Source organism: Polistes fuscatus, unplaced genomic scaffold (genome assembly GCF_010416935.1).
Source record: "Polistes fuscatus isolate 324 unplaced genomic scaffold, CU_Pfus_HIC Scaffold24, whole genome shotgun sequence".
Taxonomy (NCBI): Eukaryota; Metazoa; Arthropoda; class Insecta; order Hymenoptera; family Vespidae; genus Polistes; species Polistes fuscatus.
The window spans coordinates 863960-887688 of NW_025113101.1; the positions used below are offsets into that span (position 1 = coordinate 863960).

The window sequence follows — 23729 nt, forward strand, 5'->3', positions numbered from 1 at the left end:
GTGCTCCTTTAACGAATCTATTTGCTGTCGCGCAATGCAACAATCGTTTTTATAAACAAATATCTGCGATCAGCTTCTATTTTTAAGCGTAAACATATTTATTTTCTAATTGGCCTTACTTTTTTTTTTCTTTTCTAATACGTATATTCAAATCTCACGCTTGTCTCATTTTTTATTTTTCTTTATTTCATAACAAATTATCTATTAATATGCCATGCAAACGATCGACAGATTTTAAAAAAAAGAAAGAAAAAAATTACTTCGTTTTTCTTCAATTGTGATATCTAGATGGCACTGTAAGACAGTCTTGGTGCAGCATCGTAACAGTGCACTACTCGATAATTGCATACTCTAAGAAGAGTATCTTATTGTTCGAGTCAGTCTAGGTTTTGTTCCTTGGGGTGAACAACGATGCATTCAAGAATGAATCAAAGTGAGAGTCTACGAATACCACCGAGTATTTTCCTTATAAGATAATATCTAACGTAACGTAAACGGCATGAGTTTTCTCTTTCTCCTCCTCCCCCACCTTTCTCTCTCTCTTTTTTTTCTATCTTTCTCAGCCTATTACCGAACCACTACTACTGTATACGTATTATGTATCTTAGGTATGTACGTATTTGTTTAAAAAAAATGTTGAGAAAGAAGGGGGAGCTTCTGAATAAGGAAGAAATGTTAATTAATATTCTAAGTCGGTTTCATTACATGAAAAGACATTTGTTTTGCATCGATGAGAGAGAGAAAGAGAGACGGAGAAAATAAAGAAACGTATGATTTTCATTTTAATTAGCTTTAGGATAACAAACACAAATGCACGATGGTCAGTAAATCGGTTTTATCTTTAGCAAGAAAATTATCCATCTACCACGAAATTATCAAACGCTTATATTTGTAACATTTAATCAATGAAATATGTTTATTTAATTAAAATAATTTTTAATTATATTTGGCATATATATAATTTAGGATAGATTTTAAGGTAAAATGAGTCAAATTTGAAAATAATTCAAACGGTGTATATAATTTGTATAATACATTTATTGATAAAATGAATCGATGGAAATCTGAAACAAGCAAATCAGGAAGAAAATTGACAGTGAAGTGGTGGTATAAGGAAGGAAGGCAAATAATACCGTGAAATCGCATAACTTGTAACCAGGAATAGAGACTACTCTATTCATTATATTGTGAAAACATTTAATACGCAAGATAATATTGCGAATCAACTGTGTTATGGGTAATTAAATAAATTAACTGTGAGACAGGAATTATACGAACAATTAAAAGACCGGCTTGTTTATTTTTAAATCAGAATTAGCATTAATAATAGCTACGCAGTTTTAAAAATAAATGTATCCAGAATTTCGTCAATATAACTGTTACGAAATAATGATTTATGTAATTCGTATTAGGATACAGTATTATATTTTTCCAAGAAATTAAATGTAATATTTGTTGGTAAGGATGAAACAAAAAACGTTTAGTAAAAACATAATGTAAAATTAGAAAGGAAAAATTTACATTTTCCATATTAATTACAATTTACATATTAAACGTAATAGTGGGGGCTTTATGGCAGGTAGTAAAGTGGGAAACCTTGTTCATCGATGGAATTTTACAAGGGTAATACTAAATACGTATACCGTAGATATTTGAAAAATCTTCTACAGACATAAAGATTCGTTTGATAGAATCCACTGCCCTTCCTCAGGAGTGGGGGAGGATACTCAAACTGGTTTGAAAATATCATAGGAAAAAGTTTTATCGACACACTTATACATTCCATTTATTTTTCTCCAATTGAAATTTTATATTTCTGTATTCGTTTTATTCCAACAAAAAAAAACAAAAGAACAAAAAGAAGAAGAATAAGCCTAATACAATATACTGTAAAAAAACGAAAACAAGATAACTGTATAAAATTAGAAAAATATTTGAAGTATACGGATCTGGGTGTGAGTCAGTTAAATTATTATAAAAATTCTATAAATCGTCGAATTCTTTTCAAATTTGACTTGCGTTTACAATAAGATCTATACGATATTATTTTATAATAATTTATATTATAATAATTTATATGGCATTTAATTATTATAGCATTTGTATGGCAAATAATATTTCAAATACTTTAATTTAAAATATAAACCATAAATATTTCATTAGTTAAATATTAAAAATATAAATGTTCGATTACTTTTGCGTGTACGCGTTTAGAGATTTTTTTAGATTTAGATTCGATTAAAAGTACTGTTTGTAGAATGTTCTTTTTACGACCGTCGTGTTCTTAGTTGTAGTCGTCAATCATAACGGTATTTTTCGAATAAGAGGAGTCTCTTTTTGAGGAATGGATTAGTGTGAATGTAGAAAAACGAAAATTCATCTCATTAACCGTTAAAGTGTATTTTTAAATGGAAAGAAAAAAAATACGTGTATTAATGTACATTCATAATAGAAATTCTTCTGATCATTTAAATCCATCAACTATGTTGCATGCAGAAGGATTTATAAGTAAGTTTTAAAACTGGATACGAAATAACGAAAATTTTCTATCAAGTTTTAAGGGGAAGATAGAAAAGAGATGAATTCTATTAAGAGAATAAATGAAAAATCTCTCTCTCTCTCTCTCTCTTTCTGTGGAAATAAGTGTTGCACCTTTTCGTTTCCTCTTTTCCTTTTTCCTTATTTTCGTTTGATTTTTTATCGAAAAGAATGCACTAAATATCTTTCCATTCAAATTAAACAAGAAAAAATGTCAACTAATGTGTTCAAATATTAATTTCTTTAAGCGTTAATAAATTATAATATTAGGATAGAAAAAACGTAACATTTTTAAGTGTTAATTTAAAAAATTTAACTTGAATTTTTGTTTCGTTTAACAGGCTCCGTGACTATAATATCAATATGACATGACATCATGCTCTTACGAGAAGATACATTCTTATATTTTATTTATTTAAATACCAAGAAATTTATAATAAAATGACAAATGTAATATTTTATTTGCGAATATTATAATTGTATTCCTTTTTTTTGTTTTTTTCACTCTTTTATTCACATTCCTCTTTTAAAAATATTTATCTTTTATTCGTAGATACATGAGATAGGAATAAATATAAGACGATTATTAAAGGATATTGATGAGAATATGGCATAAGAGTCACGTACTTACTTAACAAGCGTGCAGGTCGATTTATAACGTCTAGGTATTATACGTGCGCATATTATTTTTAATTCTTCAAATAAGAAGATATACCGAAACTTTATTTTTATTAATTAATAATTTAATTTATCGCACCTTATATATTTATATTTTAAAGAAAATGTCATTTGATCTGAGAGAATATTATATTTCAAGCTACATATATAAATACTTTCTTTTTTACCTATAAATTATTGAATAAATTTAAAATATAATTTGTTTTTATACGTTAGAGGAAAATAATATTTATTTTGCGACAGAAAAAGAAGAAGAAATTATAAAGAGAGACAGGGGAGAGGGGGGAGGATATAATGATCAGGATAAAAAAGAGAGAAGTGTTTGGTCACCTCTCCTTCTATTTTTGTTTTCATTCCACCACCTCTTACATTAGTACTTTTTTTTCTTTCTTCAGCAGGTAACGTTGGTTTGTGCATCGGCCAGCACCGGTTAATGTAAAGTCCGTCTTCATTGTTAGAAGGTATCATGTCGTATACCAAGCTCGGTTGACTTCTTTAGCTGGTGCTGCATTTTGTTCGTCTCAGTCGTCGATTGACATCGAAACAATTCGGATGTTGAATTTTCTTACCTTCTCTTATATTTCTATTTATCCTTCATTAATCTTTTGTATCTTTAATAATAGTTAAACTAGTGTTTACTAGTTAGTAGTAATACAGGAATATAACAAAAAATTAAACCACCCGAAGAAAGGAAGAAAAGAAGGAAGAAAGGAAGAAAGGAAAGAAAAATTTGGAGAAGAGGCAAGATAAATCATCGAAAGGTTCTTATCAAATCTAAAGAATAAAATAAAAGATTTATTTGAACCTAAGCTAGAAGAGAGAAAGCTGTGCAGTGGTTTGTTTAGCTTCGTACCTCTCCTTACTCTTAACTTTTATACGTGAGCGCGTGTCGCTTTCGCGGGAGCTCGAATAAGGTTAGTGAAACTTCTTCTGTTGAATTTAAGGTGAATTCGAGGACAATACACGTCAACTAGAAGACAGTACAACGAAAGAATCCGCACGAGAATCACAACGAATATTTACAAGTTTTTTCCAATAAGTATGATCGGTGTATATTTTTCTCCTCCGTTTGTTTTTTAATCATTTGACATTTGGTTATTTAGCGGCTCGCGTTACATTTTCAAATCAAGATTTAGTTAATCGAATCGAATCGATCAATGAAAACAACGATTGATTTCCTGGATATTTTTCGAAACAACGTGAGTTTTACGATTAACCAAACACGCGCCTATTTCATAATGGAATACAACTTGACGCGTTATTATCTGTGATTCATTCGGCTATTTGTCTTATTAATGTTAATTAATAACTACTTGATTATTTTGATTGTATCAGTAAATTCAAATTGTTCCGTAATTTTTCTATTACGAATTAAATCTAATTTTTCTCACGTGTATATATAAATAATCGTTAACGGTATAAATCCTATACATGTATATCTGAACGGTACATAGGAAAGAAACGAGAAACGGATTGAAAGAGGGAAACATTTCTTCAGCACTTTTCTTGCACGCGAGATCTAAACATTCCGAAAAAATTCAATCACTTTATTTTCTTCCGTTTCGTTTCGTTTTTCAAATTTCCTGAAACAATGTTTTTATTGTATTTGTAAAATATATTCTTGTATATGTAAGAATTCGTCCTAGATCTATCGCGAAAGTAGATACAGGTAGATTAGAAACTCTAGTTTCTCGAGCATGGATTACAAGTACCCTGTGTGTCAAACTATCGAGAAAGCAAGCAAGGAAACAAGCAAGCAAGCAAGCAATCGATAATTAAATCAGCACGCGTCATTTTGAGCCTGCGTAAAACGCACCATTTGACAGTTTATGTATGCGTACGTTCGTATTTATTGGTAGCATGCTTTTTATTCCTCCTTACGACTTCCGCATTTTGTATTACACATAAATCTTAAACACTAATGTATTTACACCTGCGTACAGAATATTCCCGAGTCATTTCGTAAATCACATTGGCGTTATTCCATCGCATAATTCAATCGCGTAACGAACGACACGATGTATCTAATAAAGCGTCAACTTTCTTCATTTTCACTTACCTGCTATGATACGAAATTGTAATCATTTCTAATCTCTCGCTTTTTCTCTTCCTCGATGTGTCGATTACGTAATATAACATAAAGATATTTATTAAATGTACGTGGCATCTAACGGTGGCCATCAACAGATGAGAGAGAGAGAGAGAGAGAGAGAAAACATTTTACTTGTAATTACTTTCTTTTATAGAAACACATATTCGTCTCCCCATAGAGGATTTGATCTTTTCTTCGTACGTTTACATAATCGTGCCCCGTTCCTCTACAACTTTGATTACAGTTTTTAATCATTACTTCATTACTTTTTATCTTAACTTTATTATACTTTCTTATATAAACTTTTACATCGTCTAAGCCCTTCACGTTTTTTTTATATATTTAACTTAGCTAAACGAATTTCACGATGTGAAAAAGAAAACTATACCGTTTATTTACTATTAGTATATCTAGTTGCACTTTCCAATTGTTAATGTTTTCCTGTTAAAGAACGACAGGAAATTCGAATATCCAGTTGAATCTTTTCATGAATGACGTCTTGCGACGAACATTAAATATTCACGGTTTATTCCTGGTCAAGATTGGAAACACCTATATTTGAACGGTCAATAAGGAACACGTTTCAGACAATTAATGTCGAAATGGTTAAATAAAATATTCGCTTAATTCGCATTTCGCATTTCAGTCGACGCGTTATTTTTTCTTTTTCTTTGTTCAATTTCGAAGTATTTTTTTATACGACCAGTCGGAGAATAAAATTTGTTCATTTAAATTTCCTTACCAAGAATATTTCTCTTTTCGTTTATTATTTTAAGACAAAATATCTTCACTCCCATGATCAATGGGAAATTTAAATGAATGATCAAAGTCATCGAACAAAAAAATATTAAAATGATAGATAATTATCGTAGGTAACGTTAGAAAAAAATATTTTATATAATCAAAGTGACCATGCACTTTTAGAAATAATTTTGTTTAAAGTTCGTTTCGTGTAAAGGTCATTTCTCGTACAAGGAACATTATTCTTATTCCATTGTATCTGGATAATAGATTTCAAAGAGCGAACCAACTTCGCCATGGACTTTCACTCGTCTAGCCGAGATTCACAGCGTCAATTTATTATTGCAAGTCAAGTCAAGTCAAGTCAAGTCAAACGGTTAACAATTTCCAAGAGACATCCCCCTTAACCATTATATTTGGCGTTATTTCATCGTAGTTTGTTGCAACTTTGGTTAAACGTCTATCCTCCAATTACGAAGCTTCCTTCTTGACGACATTCTAACGCTTACGTTTCAGATCTAAATAATAGAATAGAAAAAGGAAAAATGGTGGAGGTACTGTTAGAAGCGGGCGGACAAGAGGTGGTCGTCCCAAAAAACGTTTCGAGAGCAAACACGCCAACGGAATATGCCCCTGCGGATATGCAACCGTCCACCGAACTCGTCGAGAAGTTAACATCCATTCAGGAGTTCTATGACGGTCAAAGCGTATTCCTAACCGGGGGAACAGGATTTCTCGGCAAATTATTAATCGAGAAGTTATTAAGAGGATGCCCCGGCATCAATTGCATTTACATTTTGGTACGTTCGAAGAAAGATAAAAACGTGATTCAACGAACCGAGGAACTCATAGACGATACGGTGAGTTTTCTTTGTCTCTTATTACTTCTATCCGGATTTCTATTTGAATATGAAAATTGATGGAACACGGCGTTTTCCAGTTATTCTGTAAAGTGAAAGAGATGCAACCAAAATTCAGCCATCGGATAGTCGCGATCGAGGGCGACTGCATGTTGCCCAATCTTGGCATATCGATGATCGACAGAGCTACCCTCATACGCGAGGTTTCGATCATTTTTCACGTCGCCGCTACCGTCAAGTTCAACGAGAAAATCAAAACGGCGGTAGCCATCAACGTTAGAAGTCTCAAGGATTTGATAAGCATGTCCAAGGAAATGCCGAAATTGAAGGTAACGAGTTTTAATCTCGAAACATAGAAAATAAAATAGAATCCAACGAGTATTCCTCGTATTTCGTATTTCAGAGTTTCGTCCACGTGTCGACGGCTTTTGCCAATTGTCTCGAGAATCCGATCGAGGAAAAGTTTTACGATCCGCCGATAGATTCCGACAAGTTGATCAACTTGATAGACTGCTTGGATGAGAAAATGCTCGACGATATTACCCCCCAGTACGTTTCGATTCTCAGCTTACCATCATTTACCATCATCCCTTTTCAGATCGATTTATTCAAGCAAAATATACAGTCAAAGATTTGTCCAATTGTAGATTACTCGGGAAATGGCCGAATACTTACGTTTACACTAAATCGGTTGCCGAAAATGTGGTGAAAAAGGTGCTCGACACGATGCCGATTGGAATATTTCGTCCAGCGATTGGTTGGTACCGTCCACGATGGAAATAAACATTTGTATTATCGTTAATTAATAAAAAATATAATGTAATATTTGTTTCTAGTGATATCCACTTATCGAGAACCTATTCGGGGATGGGTTGATAACATGTACGGACCAATAGGAATAACGGCAGGTGCTGGATTGGGATTAATACGATCCCATTATTGTGATGGGTCGATAAAAGTCAACTTGGTACCTGGAGATTTGACGATTAATGCGTTAATCGCTAGCGCCTGGGATATTGCTAATAGTTCAAGGTAACGTCAACTCGATAGTTTAACATATTTCATAAATTTACAACTAATTGACTCCTTAATTTTTCTCCTTTCAGATCCAACCAAGACATTCCCATTTACAATTACGTATCCATAGATAATCCGATCACTTACGACGAGTTGAAAAACATGTCAGCCAAATACGGATTATTAACACCGACTATGGAATCCATTGGATATTATAGTTTTCGAAATAATAAATATCGACTGGTCCATCTCTTCTACGTTTATTTTGCACATTTATTGCCAGCTCTTATAATCGATACAGTTGCCCTGTGCGTGGGCAAACAGCCAAAGTAAATCTTTTACTTCGTTAATCTTATTTTTTAAGAAGATAACATTTCAAGAGAAAGGGAGAGAGAATGAGTGAGATGAATGTTCCTGACATTTATTTTTCGTGTTCAAGGTTTCTCAAAATATATAATAAAATTCACAAATTTATGGACATACTCAGTCACTTTAGTACGATCGAATGGAAATTTACGAACCACAGATTGAATAGACTTATCAACAAGTTATCAACCGAAGATCGTGAATTGTTCTTTTGTAATATGAAAGAACTCATTTGGGATACCTTCTTTCAAACCTATCTTCTTGGAATAAGAATATATGTATTAAAGGATCCCATTGAAACGATCCCACAAGCTCGCATAAGATGGCAAAGGTATATTATTTGTTAATTTTATTTTGATTTATCTCATTTATATAGAATTATTCATTTTGTTAATGAGTTAATGATTTATCGATTTTTCTAGGTTATATTGGATCCACCAAGGCTTGAAACTCTTCATCCTGTGCGTCTTTTTTATCCTCACGTGGGCTATACTTTCTAAACTATTCGTAGTTTTAGGATACGCTTAAAAAAACAAGCTGCTTAAAAAAAAAACGTCACTTACGCTTTCGCCAAAGTAAGCATCAAAGATTTCTTTTAGTTAAGGGATCTGTTAACAGGGCGGAGAAAGAAGAGCGGAACGATTGGAAGGAGTCGAAATACAATTATAACACTTTTCCTTATCTTTCTTCTTTTATCGTTTATTCTTTTTTTTGGTATTTAGTATTCTTGGACTAAAGTTGATGCTTCAGTAATTATTATACTTCTAAATACCACACCGGCAAATATTACAGTTATAGGCATAGAAAGAAACATTTCTAATTTTGTCTACAACCTTCTGAGTTTTGAGAAAGATTCAAAGTTTTTTCCAGATTAAAAGTCAAGTCTCTAGTCATTTCAATAAACTACGAAACGTTCTTCGATATACGGGCAAAAACAATTGTTGCAATTTTGTTTGTCACTTCTGCCGGTTACGAAAAATGTCAAGTACGAAACGTATACTTATACGAATATTAAGAGAACTCTGTATACGTATTTATAATCCCTTCCACAAAATTAGGAATGCAAATAAAACGAATATCGAAGATTATCAAAAATCATTCGTTTCGGTTTAATTAATCAACTTTCGTCCGTGACTACTATGCAGATTTGAAAATAATCTTACTCCATGAAATTCGTCTGCTCATTTTCTATTACACACGTAGATATAGTACAAAAATGATGTTTTTCTTACCATTGGAGAGAAATATATTATACAATTTATATTATTTACTAACTCTAAGTCAATCGAATATTTATCAAATTTGGCTATTATTATTGAAATGATTTCATTCGTGTTTGCGCGCGGTCAATTAAGAATAGAAGATTGGAACATTGAAATATGAATTTATTGAGCTCTGTTAATAATAATGATTCAAGTCAGTAGGCATATGTTCAAGGCTAATGTACATTATTACTAAACGTCAGATCATACGATGTATTAATAAATAGATGTACATTTTCATAACTCTACATATTTATGTATTTAGCAAAGATCCGGAATAAACAAAGACTGAGAATTAGTCGAAACGTTACGCTCTCATCTCCAACGCTTTTCAAATACAAGCGTAATTCTAAATATGCAATTGCGTACAAATTGCAAATAAAATATTCATATTCTTTGCGATGCGAAGAACTAAGGGAAAAATAACAACAAAACAACAAAAAAATATGATGAAACGGCATTCGATATAAGGAAAAATCAATTGCTTAGCAAACTTTTTGGGATTTTGAAATCCTTCGCGATTCCTTTAACTTGGTGTACTGTCCTTTTTATTATGATTGCCAACAAAATCTACAAAAAATAAATGAATAAATAAATACATTTTATAATTCCTGTGCATAGAAACGTGATCATTTCTTTAACCATTGCAGAAAAATCTTGAAATCGTATAAATGTAAATTCAAGAGCAAGCGTTTCTCAATATTTTTGCATATTTTGAATGCTTTGTATCTGAATATTTAAGGCTTTTAATAGTACTCCAACAAAAGTATCGGTAAAACCTAATAAGGAAGTGAATGCTAAACATTCTTTCTTCATCGATATATTTGCAATATTTTTTTTTTCCAAAATTTATTATAATCTAATTTTTGATCAGTACTGAAATCATAATCTTATTATTCTTTTTATTCATTGAAATTATCTTATTTTTCTTATTCTTGTTAACTGTTAGCATTCGGTAATAAACTTTCTTATGGTGTTTTTATAGTTTCTTTTAAACTATTTCATGAGATTATACATTCCAACAATTTGAAACATCACGTTTTATATGTAATAAAATTTTATTAGCATTCACAAATAAAATATTCCAAATGTATTAAAAATGAAGATAGGTAATTGAAAAAGTTCAAGGCAGTTCATCCGCATTCTATCTTTTGGTATATCATTATGTGTGTGGATAGAAGAGTTTTTTTTTTTATTAATCTAACAAGGAATAATGCTATCAGATTTATGGCACCTAGAATGACGATTGAAAAGATGATTGAAATTGACGATTGAAATGATGATTGAAATTGACGATTGAAATGACAAATGGAAATGGTTGGAAAGAATGAGTAGGCATAAAATACAATAAGAAGATATCTATATATGTATATGTAAAATATTTGCATTAAGTTGATAAAAGTCTAAAGATTACTTTCCGTATTTCTCAGTTGTTCTTTAATGCTTATTTTATTTATTCTCACGTAGAAAATAAAATTCAATAATATTTCAAATGTACAAAAATAAAAAAAGTAATCGAAAGGATAAATTAAATTATGAGCAGAGAGATGACCTTCGTGAATAAATTATGCCTTGGTCATTATGACTCCTTAAAATGTGAATAAATCAAAGAAAATTATTATGAGTTATAGTAGAGGTATCGACAAATTATATATACGAAGATTTTAATCAAATAATTCATTTACATTTGGACCGTTTATATTAAAAGTGGTGTAAATCTATTTTTGAAAAAAAAAAAAGAAAAAAAAATGAGATATCACGTAATCCATGATTAATTTAATTATTTAAATTTTAATTATTTATTAAAATATTTAATTCATGCTTAGTTTAATGTAAATTTTTGTACGTATAATTAGTCGGTGTTTAATTTCTTACAAAATTTCCATGTTTTGTAGAATTTAAAATTGGTCGGTAAATGAAATTAACACAGACAACAGATATATTAACTTTTAATTTTCTCGAAACAAGAAAAAATGGGCTTACGCCACTTTCATAATAAACGATCCAATTCGACGTTATTCAAATGAGCTTTTTACATTTAAATAAATCTTACGAATAATTACATGTAAATACGTAAAGCAATGAGTTCGCACTTTTATCGGGATATACCATATAATTAAAAATTATATAAGATAAACAAAATGTCAGAGAATAAGAGAAAAATGAAAAAGTGGACGTACGACAAACTAATTCGGGAAAGAACAAAAAACAGATGGGTTTATTTTTTTCATTGAATCATCTGTAAAATAATGAAACATGAAATCTGAAGTCTCGTTCGTTTTACAATTTAGGATATTTTTCACGTACGTATTTGGTAATATACATCGACAAACAATCATTTGACGGTAGTAAGGAAAAAAAATCTTCCATTTTTAGCGATCCTCATTCTATCTTGTAACAAACAAATCTAATATGACATTAAAAATACTTCTACGAGTATATTTAAAAATGCGAGATAAATGAGATAGTTTTATAATAATATAGAGAAGATAAGAAACAGAAAAAGAAGAAGAAAAAGAAGAAGAAGAAGAAGAAGAAGGTCGTACGAAACAAAAATCTTGGAGATTTATCCCAAAAAAATAAAAAAAAAATAATTCAAGTATAATAATCGTGAAAATTTGTGAAAAAATATGAAAATTCTTAGAGGGGATGAATGAAGAAAATTATTTTTTCATCGTACGGCAAACATCGCAAAAAAACTCTTACGTATATAACTACTGACGATAAGCGAACTAAGAAAGGAAGTGAAAGAAGAAGAAGAAGAAAGGAGAAGGGGGAGAGCCTTAAACGCGAAAGTGGGAACATGTTGTGCCAAGATTAACAAGATTAAAAGTCGATAGAGTCGATCTTTGTCTTTCGTGGGTGATAGACGCGGAAGAACGAGAGACCACCGACAAGAAGAAAAAGAAGAAGAAGAAATAATTGGAGGGGTGAGTAAAAAACCGAGACTAGATGTGTGCGAAATCAATTTGCCGTTCAGTTTCCTTCTAAACTTCCTATCGTACTCATATCCGTCCTCTGTCATAGGAAACTCTCTCTCTCTCTCTCTCGCTTTAATATCGTTGGATTTGAATTAGGACGAGGAATCTTATCAAGTTGGTGCATTTTAATTACTATCTTGTTCTTTCTCTTTTGTTTAAGACCAAGAAAAAAAAGGATTTGAATTTTTTCGCATGGTTTGGACAACGAACGGTGAAGAAAGAAAGAAAGAAAAAAAAAAGTAGGCAAACAAACATTGGAGAATTTCTTACGCGAACCGAATTGACGAAAAATACAGACAGTGCACATTCCTCGAACGAATAAGTATCACACGCCGGCCGACCGACCGACTTTTTTCTTCCCTCTTCTTTTTCGTTCTTACCGTTATTTTTCTTCGTCGACTATTTTTCATTGCTCTTAACTCATTCTCGGACTCGAGAAATGATTTTTAATATACTATCTCTCTCTCTCTCTCTCTCTTTCTTTCTTTCAACTAGGATATAAATTTCGAATTTATTCGTAGTGTCAAGAAAAAAAAGTTGATTTTTATTTATCGTTGCGTTGAAATTTCGGAAAACGGTTTTTAATTGTTGTTTGCGAGTCAAATGGCGGGCGGGGGGGGGTCATCGTCGTAGTCGTCGTCCCCCCATTGACATCCACGACGACGAGGAGAACGACGCTTTCACGATTGCATTAACGATTCATAAGTCGCACGTAGAAAATAACTCGGACCGAATTTTCAATCGATCTTTTTTAGATCTTTGCGTAATATTCTTTCGAGCGCATATTAACGTATATTAACCGCATATATACGCTTGACTAATATTTTTTCGTCTACTTCTACTACTTCTTCTTCTTCTTCTTCTTCTTTTTCTCTACAATGTTGATTATTCGAGCGGTTATTTCAAAACGGGAACTTTAATTCTATAGAATTTAGTGAAAGACTCGACGGAGCAAGACCAAGGATACCCGTTAGGTTCGTTTTGAATAACGGTGATGTGCATAGCTTAACATTGAACCGGACGTGCCACCGATCTACTACGACGACGACGTTTTCGTTGAGAATTCTCAGAGATAACGTTTCACCTGCCCTTGACACGAAGACCAACATTTGTTCGATCGATTGCGCAGCAGATTGCAATCATAAACGATTATTGACGGACGCAATGTCATTTCCAAAATGATAAAATAATCAAAAAGAAATAGAGAGAAATAAAGAGGACAAGTGCACTTCGTGCATACGTTGACAAGTTTTCAAGTGTTTACGAAATATTTTGTCATTAAATTAACGAGTGGTCAATCGAGTATCTCATCTCTCATCTCATCAAATTCTCAATAGGCGTTTAAAACATTGTCCGTATATATATATTTACGCGAGTTTCGGAGATCATTCAATTTCAATTACTATAATAACTTTTTTAATGATATTTTTTTTATATTACATCTCATTAAATTCAATTAAAATTACATAAAATCCGCTTGACCATATTTTTCTTCGAAATTCTCTTCCTTTGGTGCTTGAAAAATATTCATTAGCATAATTAACACGTATGAGATTAAACCTTGATATTACCTTGGACCGAGAGACTTTGTGTAAATATTTGCTATGTTTTTATAACTCCTCCTTTCACTAATCTTTTTCTTTTTTTAGTTACAGGAAGGAAAGATGAGCACGATACTATCTCATTTGGGCGAGACTAATAATAATAATAATAATAATAATAATAATAATATATTGGACGATGTTTTCGATGAAAAAATACGACGGGGTACGCCGATTCAAGAATTTTACATGGAACAAAAGATTTTGATAACGGGTAGGGGTATCTCTCTCTCTCTTTCTTAATGGCAACATTCTCGGATGATTTTTTATAAATGAATTTGCATTTTTTGTTCTTTTTGTTTTTTTTTAGGCGGAACAGGCTTCTTGGGAAAAATCTTGATAGAGAAACTCTTACGCAGTTGTCCTGGCATCGCGTTCCTTTATTTACTGATACGATCGAAAAAAGAAAAAGATGCCGAAGCTAGGATAGAAGAACTATTCGAAGATTGCGTGAGTAGAACTATTAGAAACTAAAAAACAAAACTAAACTCGTACTCGTCGACCCTAGCTAGGATTTGCTTGAAAAACCTCGGAAACGGGTTTCAGGTGTTCGATCGGATGAAGAAAGAGGTTCCAAAGTATCGGGACAAAATCGTGGCTGTATGCGGTGATTGCGGCGTAGAAGAACTAGGACTTTCGACCAAAGATCGTCAAATGCTCGAAAATGAGGTGACCCTCCTAGATGAAACTTTTTGAAATATTTACGCAATCCCGTTATTCTTATTTGATTATTATTTTGATTTGATGTAATGTTTTTCCAGGTGTCGATAGTTTTTCACGTAGCAGCAACTGTCCGATTCAACGAGAAACTGAAACTAGCAACCGTCATAAACGTTCGAAGTACCAATGATCTTTTGGAAATGTGCAAATCTATGCCAAAACTTAAGGTTAATTTATTTTTTTTTGCTCGTGTTGTTCTTTTAATCGCGCGTTTTCTCTTTCGACAAATATTCCCCGATATTTGGTTTCTTGCTCAGCGTGCTTTCAATATTTGCACGCGAATCTCACTATGAAAATTATTATTATTCTAACGGATGTCGTATGTGTATATATTACGTATATGGTAAGTATGAATGCTTACATTCTACTCTCGTTGGTCCAACGTTCAGTCTCGAGAAGAACTCAAACTCGGTTCTTTTAGCAAATATTATTCTCTTCTTTCTTCTTCTTCTTCTTTATTTTTTTTTTCTTTTTTCCTTTTGTTCTCATCCTGTCCCGTGTGAAATATGAACAAATTCTTTTCCAGGCATTGGTTCACGTATCCACGGCCTATGCGAATTGCTTCGAAAAACAAATCGAAGAACGCTTCTACAAATATTCCGTTCATCACGAAGAACTCATGAGATTAACGGAGATATTGTCGGAAGAAGAACTCGAGAATAAGTTTCAATGGTAAGAGTGTTTTACTTTTTTAATCTTCGTTATAATTTATACTTATTTGTTATTCCCATCATCATCGTTTTTATAGCGTGACAAACAAATGGCCAAATATGTATACGTTTACGAAAGCTATGGCGGAAAGTTTGATAAAAGAGAAGCACGGAAATCTACCAATAGGAATAGTTCGACCTGCCATAGGTGAGAAAATATTTCTTTTTTTTTTTTTGTGTCTCTCTTTCCAAATAGAAGAGAGTGGTCCTTTTGTTTTGGAAAATGGCAGAATCACAAATCTGACGCATGAAATAAAAGACGAGTCGATTTATTAATCCTTTTTAACGGGGGATAAAATGTGTTTAGCGGTCGGCATGTATCTCGTTACCGGGACCATATCATTTTTATGGCAAATCACAATGGCCATCGGTATTTTTCTTCTCACGCTTCTCGGCAAGAGTATTCTTTTCGTTTGCGCACTCATTTACACGGTCGCACGTTCCAAGAAACAACAAATCGTACCTTACACCGTCGTCCCGTTCGAAACCATGTATCCCGAAGATTATCCCGATTTCGAGGAGGATCTGGCAGCGATGAGCAGAATCTCGCTGGAATCTTTAACACCCTCGCGAACATCTAAATCAACTTCAGCGACTCCTTTGAAACGAGCTTTTGAAAAAAATCCAAATAAATCTAGGCCGCAAATCAGATCCCGAGATAATCGGCGTTCCTAAAGACAAATGTCGATTCGTATTTAGAAATAATTCGTATTTAACGTGCAAAATCTAACGCTTTTCTCACGGGAACATAGGATTATGTTTGTGTGTTTGTTAATCACAGTTATATCGACGGCGTACGAACCTGTCGAAGGATGGTTAGACAACGTTTACGGACCAAATGGGATAGCTGCTGCCGTTTCAAGTGGTATTTTAAGGGTCATGTACTGTGACGCTAATAATATTGCTGATATAATACCCGTCGATATTACCGTCAATGCCATTATCGCATCCGCATGGGACATTTACATGCACGATAATAGGTAATATCGATTCTCTAATGTTAATTCTTCAAATTACATTTACATAATTGTAATAAATCATCGTTACAGAAAAGGAGACGACATGCTCATCTATAATGTCGTAGCATCGGCTGAAGCACCGCTAACGTGGGACCAATATCACAAATTTTGTTATCCTTATATTTTTGAATACCCCTCGAGCAATATTATATGGTATCCGACTGTAGTAACAATCAAAAATAGGTTCTTATACAAAATCTTATCCTTGTTTTATCACACGTTACCCGCGTCTCTCATCGATACCGCCCTATTTTGCTTCGGCAAGAAACCGAGGTAAAGCAATGCTTCTTCTTCTTCTTCTTCCTCCTCTTCGTATTTTTAATTAATTATTACTCAACGATATTAAAGTTAATCGTCCATAATTATTTCATTCGAATTATTTACAGAATGCGGAAAACAATTAACAAAATTACCAATTTCGTTGAAATATTATCATTCTTCAGTACCAGAAATTGGATATTTGTTAATGACAATGTACAAAATATGTGGGCAAGACTACATTCGAAAGATCAACAACTTTTTAGATTTAGTATGGCCAATTTTGACTGGCAGTTATATTTACATAAATATATGAAAGGAGTACGCACTTATATATTTAAGGAAAATAAAGATACCTTAGAGATAAGTAAATTAAAATTGAAAAGGTAAGTCTATTGTTAACAGTTGCTTTAACAAATAACATTTATCTTCTTTTCAATTGTTTTGCGTTACAGGTTGTACTGGATACATCAAATTTTCAAAATACTCCTCTATTTAGGGGGTTACTGGACAATTTTTAAAATATTATCCAAAATATCTTCTTAACCCAGGTACACGTGGTCCGATCGCGTGTTTTCGCATTATCATCGATAAACGTGCAATTTAGTATTATAGTTTATTTTATAAATATTTCTTTTCAAGAATGCCAAAGTAAAAATAAGCGAAAACATATAATATATATATATATATAATTATTAAAATTCTTCAACCATATCATCATTTTCGTTTGTTCGACGATATAAATTGACGATATGAATTGACTCGAGCAATCTCCTAACAGTATCTTATTCGATCTTGATCAAAAATCTACTATCTCTATTTATATTATTCTGGCAATATACATAGAAACTTTTGTAAATATACGTATTTATAAAAATCCTGACAACTTTGTCATAAAATACTTACAATGATTTATATATAATACATATTTTAACATATGATATTTTATATCACTAGCGGCACAATAATACCGACCGTGTGATAATATTAATTCTTAATACTTTTAAATAAAATATTATATACTACATAGATATATATTTTTAATAAACATTGGGACGGAATTGATATCTGAGATTCGATAAAAATTTGAATGCGTAAAAAATGCATTCGGTCACAAGCATGAAATTTCTCTTACTTCCCATTAAGAAAAGTAAAGAGCGACGTTATTAATTGACAGGCATCGTCGATACCGTGCTATGCGGCGTTGTAGGCCTAGAACCAGCGATAGAGTGCGTTGTCGATGCATTTAAAGATTGCATAGTACCGATCTAAAACAAAATAATATATTCATTTCTCGTTTATCTTTTAGTTGGACTCGTTCCAAATCATTTTCGATTATATTACAATTAAATGATTCCTTACCCTCAAGTGTGCTAAATCTTCTAATCTAGTGAGGTCGCTTAGTTCAATATAGAGAGAATATACTATTAACCATCCATAGACGGAAAATGAAATAAATATTATCCACAATAAACATATTATGATATTGTATGCAAATATCAAATCATTCACGATACTAAAGAACAGGAAAGCAAAAAGACGGAATATGGTAAATGCGGCGAAACTATACAACCATGGTACCATTTTCTTTTCGTATTCCTTACGCAATGCGGTAATGAGCATCAATGAAGTAATAAAAACGGCTATCCCACCGATCATAGAGAATAAGGCAAAAACTATGAGAGCATTACGAACTGAAACCAAAAGAACTTCTTAATATTTAACAAATATTTGAATGATTATTAGGTAATAATCTTAAAACCTACCATGTTGATTGCCGATATAAACAAATTCATACGATATAATATAGTATCCGTAATGAGTGGAACCAGGCGTAGCTTGAGAAAGACAATAGATGTCGAATATGACCGTACACATGGTGAAAAGTGCCAAACACTATGGAAAGGAATTAAAGCTTCAATATAAATACATTATTTTATATCTCTTAAATTAACATCATTGAATAAATACCAATGCAAATACTGCTACGAGCATAGCTCCTCTCTGAATGTCTAGTATATAAGCGTGCTTTAAAATTGGTTTTTGGTACCAAGGTATTTTAACGCTGCGCACAGATCTAGAAGATCTGAGATTTGCGCTACTCCTTGATGTAACGTGAGAATAAACCGAAGGTGTTCCCATACTTGGCGATCTCTTTCCATAATTCATTGTTATTTTTTCTTCTACAAAAACATCAAACAAAGCATGCTTGCAAATTCATCTATATGCACATATATATTATTTCTTTTTATACAAAGTTTCATATATTATTATAAAAACTTACCGTACAAACTTTTTCAATGGAAATGTTATTATCGCTGACAAGAATTATTGTGCAATGTATAATAAAAAATAACGAACCAACGTTACAAAATAACACACACCCAAAAGACACGCCTCACATCACACACTACTAATTCGTATGAATTTTAATGAGATGTTTATATTCCCTAAATTAGGGTGTCACAAAAACTGTGGCGACATCTACTTTAGTGATCAAATCATACTCAACTTCTACTTAGGGTTTTTTCATTTTTTTTTTTTACGATTGGTCACATTGTTATTCCAATTCGAATATCTTAAATACAATACTAATCAGAAAGATATTTGAAATGTCGGTTATACGGTGAATCGATGAAGAAATTCGAATAAACTTTTTTAATTGTTTGTTTTGTTTTCTTCAAGAAATATAATATAATTAAGTTATTCTAAAATCTACGTATTTTTAACAATTCTTTTCACAGGTATTTATTAATACAATATGTTATTAATGCGTTATATTATGTTTATCTAGTATACATTAATTAGGAAGTTTCGTGATATTATTTTTATTTTAGGAAATTAACAATATACAAGTAAAGAATATTATATAAACATGGCCTTGATTTTTCAAAATCTTAAGTTACCTTCAAACATTCCTTCAGAATACGTCGAAAATGCACAAAATACGTTGCATAAAATGAAAGAACATATCGAAGGCCGTGGTCCAAAGTGGGTACAGAAAAATATACTTCAAAATTGTTTATTAGAAATTATTTTAAATATGATAAAACAATTTCATGTCCATTTTGCAGATATCAATGGAGTTTGAATGATTTTGAAATAGGGGCTCCTCTTGGACGTGGAAAGTTTGGTCGAGTATATCTTGCTAGAGAAAAGAATACTCGTTATATGATTGCATTAAAAACACTTTATAAGGTAGAATTAATAAAAGGTCGTGTTGAGAAACAAGTTATGCGTGAAATAGAGATACAATCGCATTTACGGTGATTAATTAATTTAGCACGTTTAATTTTCTCTTTTTAAATGACGTTTAAACATTTCCCTTTCTTTTTATTTCTTACAGGCATCCACACATTCTCCAATTATTAACATTTTTTCATGACCACAAACGAATTTACTTAGTATTAGAGTTTGCTGCGAGAGGTGAATTGTATAAAGAATTAAAACGTCAACCTGGAGAAAGATTTAACGAGCATCTGTAAATATTTTGAATAATTTCACTTTTTAATTTGTGATTATTACGTAGATTATTTTGTATCTTACTTTATAGTTCGGCCAAGTATACGTATCAAGTAGCTGACGCTTTGGAATATTGTCATAAAAATAATGTAATCCATAGAGATATAAAACCAGAAAATTTATTGCTCACATATAATGGCGATGTCAAATTGGCAGATTTTGGATGGTCAGTTCATGCGCCTTCGTCAAAGTTAGTTTCAAATATATTTTATTTTCTTATACTTATTAATTTTAAATACATTCATTATTAAATGTATTATTTCAGACGGAATACATTATGCGGGACATTGGATTATTTACCCCCAGAAATGGTAACTGGACAAACATATGATATATACGTTGATCATTGGTGCCTTGGAATACTCTGCTATGAATTTTTAGTAGGGAAACCGCCATTTCTTAGCGATTCTCAACAAGAAACATATGTGAAAATAAAAACTTTAAATATCCAATGGCCGGAACAAATTACACCTGGTGCCAAGGATCTTATTTCAAAGGTAACATTTAATTTAAAGCGCTAGGTAGAAGAAAATTATATTTGAATTTATAATTTCAGTTAATCAAAAGAAAAGGCTCTGAAAGAATATCATTGGCAGCCGTAAAGAAACATTTCTGGATACAAGAACATAAGAATGATGTTAAATGATCTACATACATTATGTTTACGTAAAAACGTCATATTTAACGTTGCCTCTGGCTCAATTGAGTGTTTGTTACGTTTCATTTTGTTCAAGTGTATAACTATTTTGATACATACGATCAATCTGTATATATATATATATATATATGTATATATACATATTAGCAAATTAAGAATAATACAAAATTATGGCTAAAAAGTTTTAATAATATAAGAGTAATTAGACGCAAATATAAATTTTAATTCGAGGAAAACGTGTATATTATATCATACATGGTCCTCTTGCATAAAATCATAAGATTTTTATTAGTGCCATACAATTCGATTAATTATTTTATTTTTCCTATTAATTTGTTCTCTTTTTATGATACATATATGGGCACGTTGCGGAAATAAGATAATAATCTTCTATGGCCAATCTAAATTGATACCTGTAACATCCAATGCAACGATATCTACTTCGGTATTCAAAAGATCGCATAAACTTGGTTTTGTTCGTCCAAAATCTCCATGAACGAATTCTTTGACATAAGTACCAGCTTGTGCTCTTACATCCAATACAAAAAACATATTATCGGTATCGGTGGGTGCATTTGGTAAATTTAATAATTCTTCTGGTTTAGCCCATCGAGCACGCATATCGTATATGTAACGTACACGGGGAGTCAATGGACGTCTATGCAAAACTCGAATAGGTGTTTTTTGAATTATTTCGACATTTTTTAACTCGTTTAACAATTCAATGTTTGATTTGTCTTGCGGTGCGTTGCGACATACGCAAAGCGCTCGATAAAATTTTGTTTTAACATTTTCACCTTCTTTTAACTTTTTTAAATCGTCCCTAAATATAAAACAAAAAATCAATTACAAAAGAATTATACTTTAAATAAATTTGTCACGTTTATTAACTCTTACCTTGTCAGTAATTTCAAATTAGTTGTTATCTTAACTTGCGTAGAACTATCGTTGATAATAGTTACTAAGTTTGATAAAAGTTCAGTACTTATCTTCGTAATTCGAGGATTTACTAATTCAATTGCAAATGGTCTACCGGAATGTATGTTTCTTACATCAACGTCTTCTCTTCCAGAAGATTGAAATTTGATTGCTATAACAAATATATATATATACATATACATATACAATACATTATTCATTGATGAGCATAATCGTACATTCACATTTGTTTTATGTTTTAAATTAAATTATTAAATTACATTCAGCTTTGACAGCTTTAACAATGGGTTCGCATATTATGTCTTGCACAGATGTTTCCATTTTCTTTTCACCGTCTATGAACCAAGGCGTTTGACAAAGTTGTCGAGAAAGCTTGTTATAGCGTCCTAATATAAATGAACAATACAAATACATATAAAATGCTAAATTTCTTATTATTTCTTATAGAAGATTATTAATAATTATCACACCTCCTATAAAAATACTACTGTGAGAGCACAAGACTTTTCCAATATTTATAAAAGAATCTGGTTGCACTGGTGGAAATAGGTAATACTTTTGAAACATTTCATCCGTTATACTAATCATCACAGATTCTATGTTTTTTCTACTACATTTATTGTTACCAAACTTTCTTTTCCTGTTCATTCTTTCTTGCTCAGAACACTCGTTATAATTATTTCCCAATTGATCTAATCTGAAAGAACAACGAAAATATTTTTCTGTAGATTACGTTTTTTTTAAAATAATAATACAAGATATATAACGTACAATGTACAACATTCATTTTCATCATTTACGTATGAAAAAAAAATTTCTAGCAAAAATGGAGACGGCGTTGTTAAATCAGGACGTTTTCCAATGATATCTTCCAATTTAGGAAGAGCAATCCATTTCCATATGTCTTTGACATTAAGCGTTTTATATTTAAAGGTACTATATTCATCTTTAGTTAGATTTAACTTTTTGCAAATATAAATATGCAACGATCTTTCTCTGAGAAACAGAGATATAGGTACGGTTAAAGCGCAAGTAAACGTTGAACAATCATAATTTTCATTTTGTACTTTTTGTTTAATCTGAAAACAATAATTATCTTCCATTATACATTTACACATACACACGCATATTTAAAATATACTATTTAACATTTTCAATACTTTCATTCGCAATGGAAAAAGAATAAATGGTAAATATTTACCCTTGACTTACACTTTCTATTACACTTTCTTCTACTTCAGATTGAAGAATACCTAAGCAAGCGATACAAGGAAGATCCTTTTCCTTGACGCATACTTTCTTTGCTTCTGAAGATTGTACCTAGTAAATCAAAAGTAATAAATGGCATATCAAGTTATTAATCTATGAAATAAGAAATAAACAACATACAAGGTTTTTCAATTCGTCCAGGTTTTGATAATACTTGGGATTGTTGCATCCGGTGAAACGTAAACAACATCTTAAACAACATCCTTCTAACCTCAATAAGTGAAAGATCTTCTCTCCTTCTTCCGTTAGAATGGAACTCATTAGTAATTTTAATAAAATCTATTTCAATATTAAATTGTTATAAGAATGTTTTCGTTAGATTTTTTATCATTACTTTATAAATAACATCCTCATGTCTTTTCATATAGGGAAATTCGGAGTAAAGAGTTTTAAGCTCTAACCAATACCAACTTTCGAAATGTCCCTAGGTATATATTTCGATATAGGATTATAATAAAGTATGTCATTGCATATCGATTTTTCTTACAAAATCTACAT

The 23729-nt window shown here is 31.6% G+C and overlaps 4 protein-coding genes across 4 annotated transcripts; 2 read left to right on the plus strand and 2 right to left on the minus strand.

Annotated features, from left to right (window-relative positions):
- Positions 1 to 261: 261 nt before the first annotated feature.
- On the plus strand, positions 262 to 17870 carry LOC122518428. Its single transcript, XM_043637368.1, has 20 exons — positions 262 to 457; positions 6566 to 6909; positions 6990 to 7238; positions 7313 to 7458; positions 7557 to 7666; positions 7746 to 7941; positions 8016 to 8255; positions 8366 to 8623; positions 8715 to 8817; positions 12395 to 12484; positions 14185 to 14350; positions 14447 to 14586; positions 14683 to 14805; positions 14898 to 15023; positions 15383 to 15528; positions 15605 to 15714; positions 16348 to 16546; positions 16616 to 16858; positions 16972 to 17229; positions 17299 to 17870. Exons 1-20 carry the CDS (start codon positions 412 to 414, stop codon positions 17387 to 17389), a joined length of 3384 nt encoding a protein of 1127 aa, XP_043493303.1. The 5' UTR covers positions 262 to 411; the 3' UTR covers positions 17390 to 17870.
- LOC122518333 lies at positions 17103 to 19291 on the minus strand. Its single transcript, XM_043637209.1, has 5 exons — positions 19128 to 19291; positions 18815 to 19026; positions 18610 to 18739; positions 18206 to 18537; positions 17103 to 18111 (listed from the first exon to the last, which is right to left on the minus strand). Exons 2-5 carry the CDS (start codon positions 19010 to 19012, stop codon positions 18010 to 18012), a joined length of 762 nt encoding a protein of 253 aa, XP_043493144.1. The 5' UTR covers positions 19013 to 19026; positions 19128 to 19291; the 3' UTR covers positions 17103 to 18009.
- A 273-nt stretch (positions 19292 to 19564) lies between these two features.
- LOC122518375 (aurora kinase B-like) lies at positions 19565 to 21199 on the plus strand. The gene is made up of 7 exons (XM_043637270.1): positions 19565 to 19587; positions 19681 to 19834; positions 19918 to 20109; positions 20190 to 20324; positions 20397 to 20555; positions 20631 to 20862; positions 20922 to 21199. Exons 2-7 carry the CDS (start codon positions 19719 to 19721, stop codon positions 21009 to 21011), a joined length of 924 nt encoding a protein of 307 aa, XP_043493205.1. The 5' UTR covers positions 19565 to 19587; positions 19681 to 19718; the 3' UTR covers positions 21012 to 21199.
- Positions 21200 to 21328: 129 nt separating this feature from the next.
- On the minus strand, positions 21329 to 23623 carry LOC122518374 (tRNA pseudouridine synthase Pus10). Its single transcript, XM_043637269.1, has 7 exons — positions 23352 to 23623; positions 23175 to 23282; positions 22734 to 23041; positions 22433 to 22659; positions 22223 to 22348; positions 21921 to 22113; positions 21329 to 21846 (listed from the first exon to the last, which is right to left on the minus strand). The coding sequence occupies exons 1-7, from the start codon at positions 23490 to 23492 to the stop codon at positions 21414 to 21416; spliced, it is 1536 nt and encodes a 511-aa protein (XP_043493204.1). The 5' UTR covers positions 23493 to 23623; the 3' UTR covers positions 21329 to 21413.
- Positions 23624 to 23729: the final 106 nt, after the last annotated feature.

Coding starts and splice junctions, on each gene's coding strand:
- LOC122518428 (XM_043637368.1), top strand. CDS start 412: ATGCATTCAAGAATGAATCAAAGTGAGAGTCTACGAATACCACCGA. Junction 8,256..8,365: donor TGCGTGGGCAAACAGCCAAA/GTAAATCTTTTA, acceptor TTCGTGTTCAAG/GTTTCTCAAAATATATAATA. Junction 15,024..15,382: donor AATCTATGCCAAAACTTAAG/GTTAATTTATTT, acceptor ATTCTTTTCCAG/GCATTGGTTCACGTATCCAC.
- LOC122518374 (XM_043637269.1), bottom strand. CDS start 23,492: ATGAGTTCCATTCTAACGGAAGAAGGAGAGAAGATCTTTCACTTATTG. Junction 22,349..22,432: donor CAGTAGTATTTTTATAGGAG/GTGTGATAATTA, acceptor CATTTATATTAG/GACGCTATAACAAGCTTTCT. Junction 22,114..22,222: donor TAAAGCTGTCAAAGCTGAAT/GTAATTTAATAA, acceptor TATTTGTTATAG/CAATCAAATTTCAATCTTCT.
- LOC122518375 (XM_043637270.1), top strand. CDS start 19,719: ATGGCCTTGATTTTTCAAAATCTTAAGTTACCTTCAAACATTCCTTCA. Junction 19,835..19,917: donor ATCGAAGGCCGTGGTCCAAA/GTGGGTACAGAA, acceptor TCCATTTTGCAG/ATATCAATGGAGTTTGAATG. Junction 20,863..20,921: donor CCAAGGATCTTATTTCAAAG/GTAACATTTAAT, acceptor TTATAATTTCAG/TTAATCAAAAGAAAAGGCTC.
- LOC122518333 (XM_043637209.1), bottom strand. CDS start 19,012: ATGAATTATGGAAAGAGATCGCCAAGTATGGGAACACCTTCGGTTTAT. Junction 18,740..18,814: donor TCGTAGCAGTATTTGCATTG/GTATTTATTCAA, acceptor TCCTTTCCATAG/TGTTTGGCACTTTTCACCAT. Junction 18,538..18,609: donor TTATATCGGCAATCAACATG/GTAGGTTTTAAG, acceptor TTTTGGTTTCAG/TTCGTAATGCTCTCATAGTT.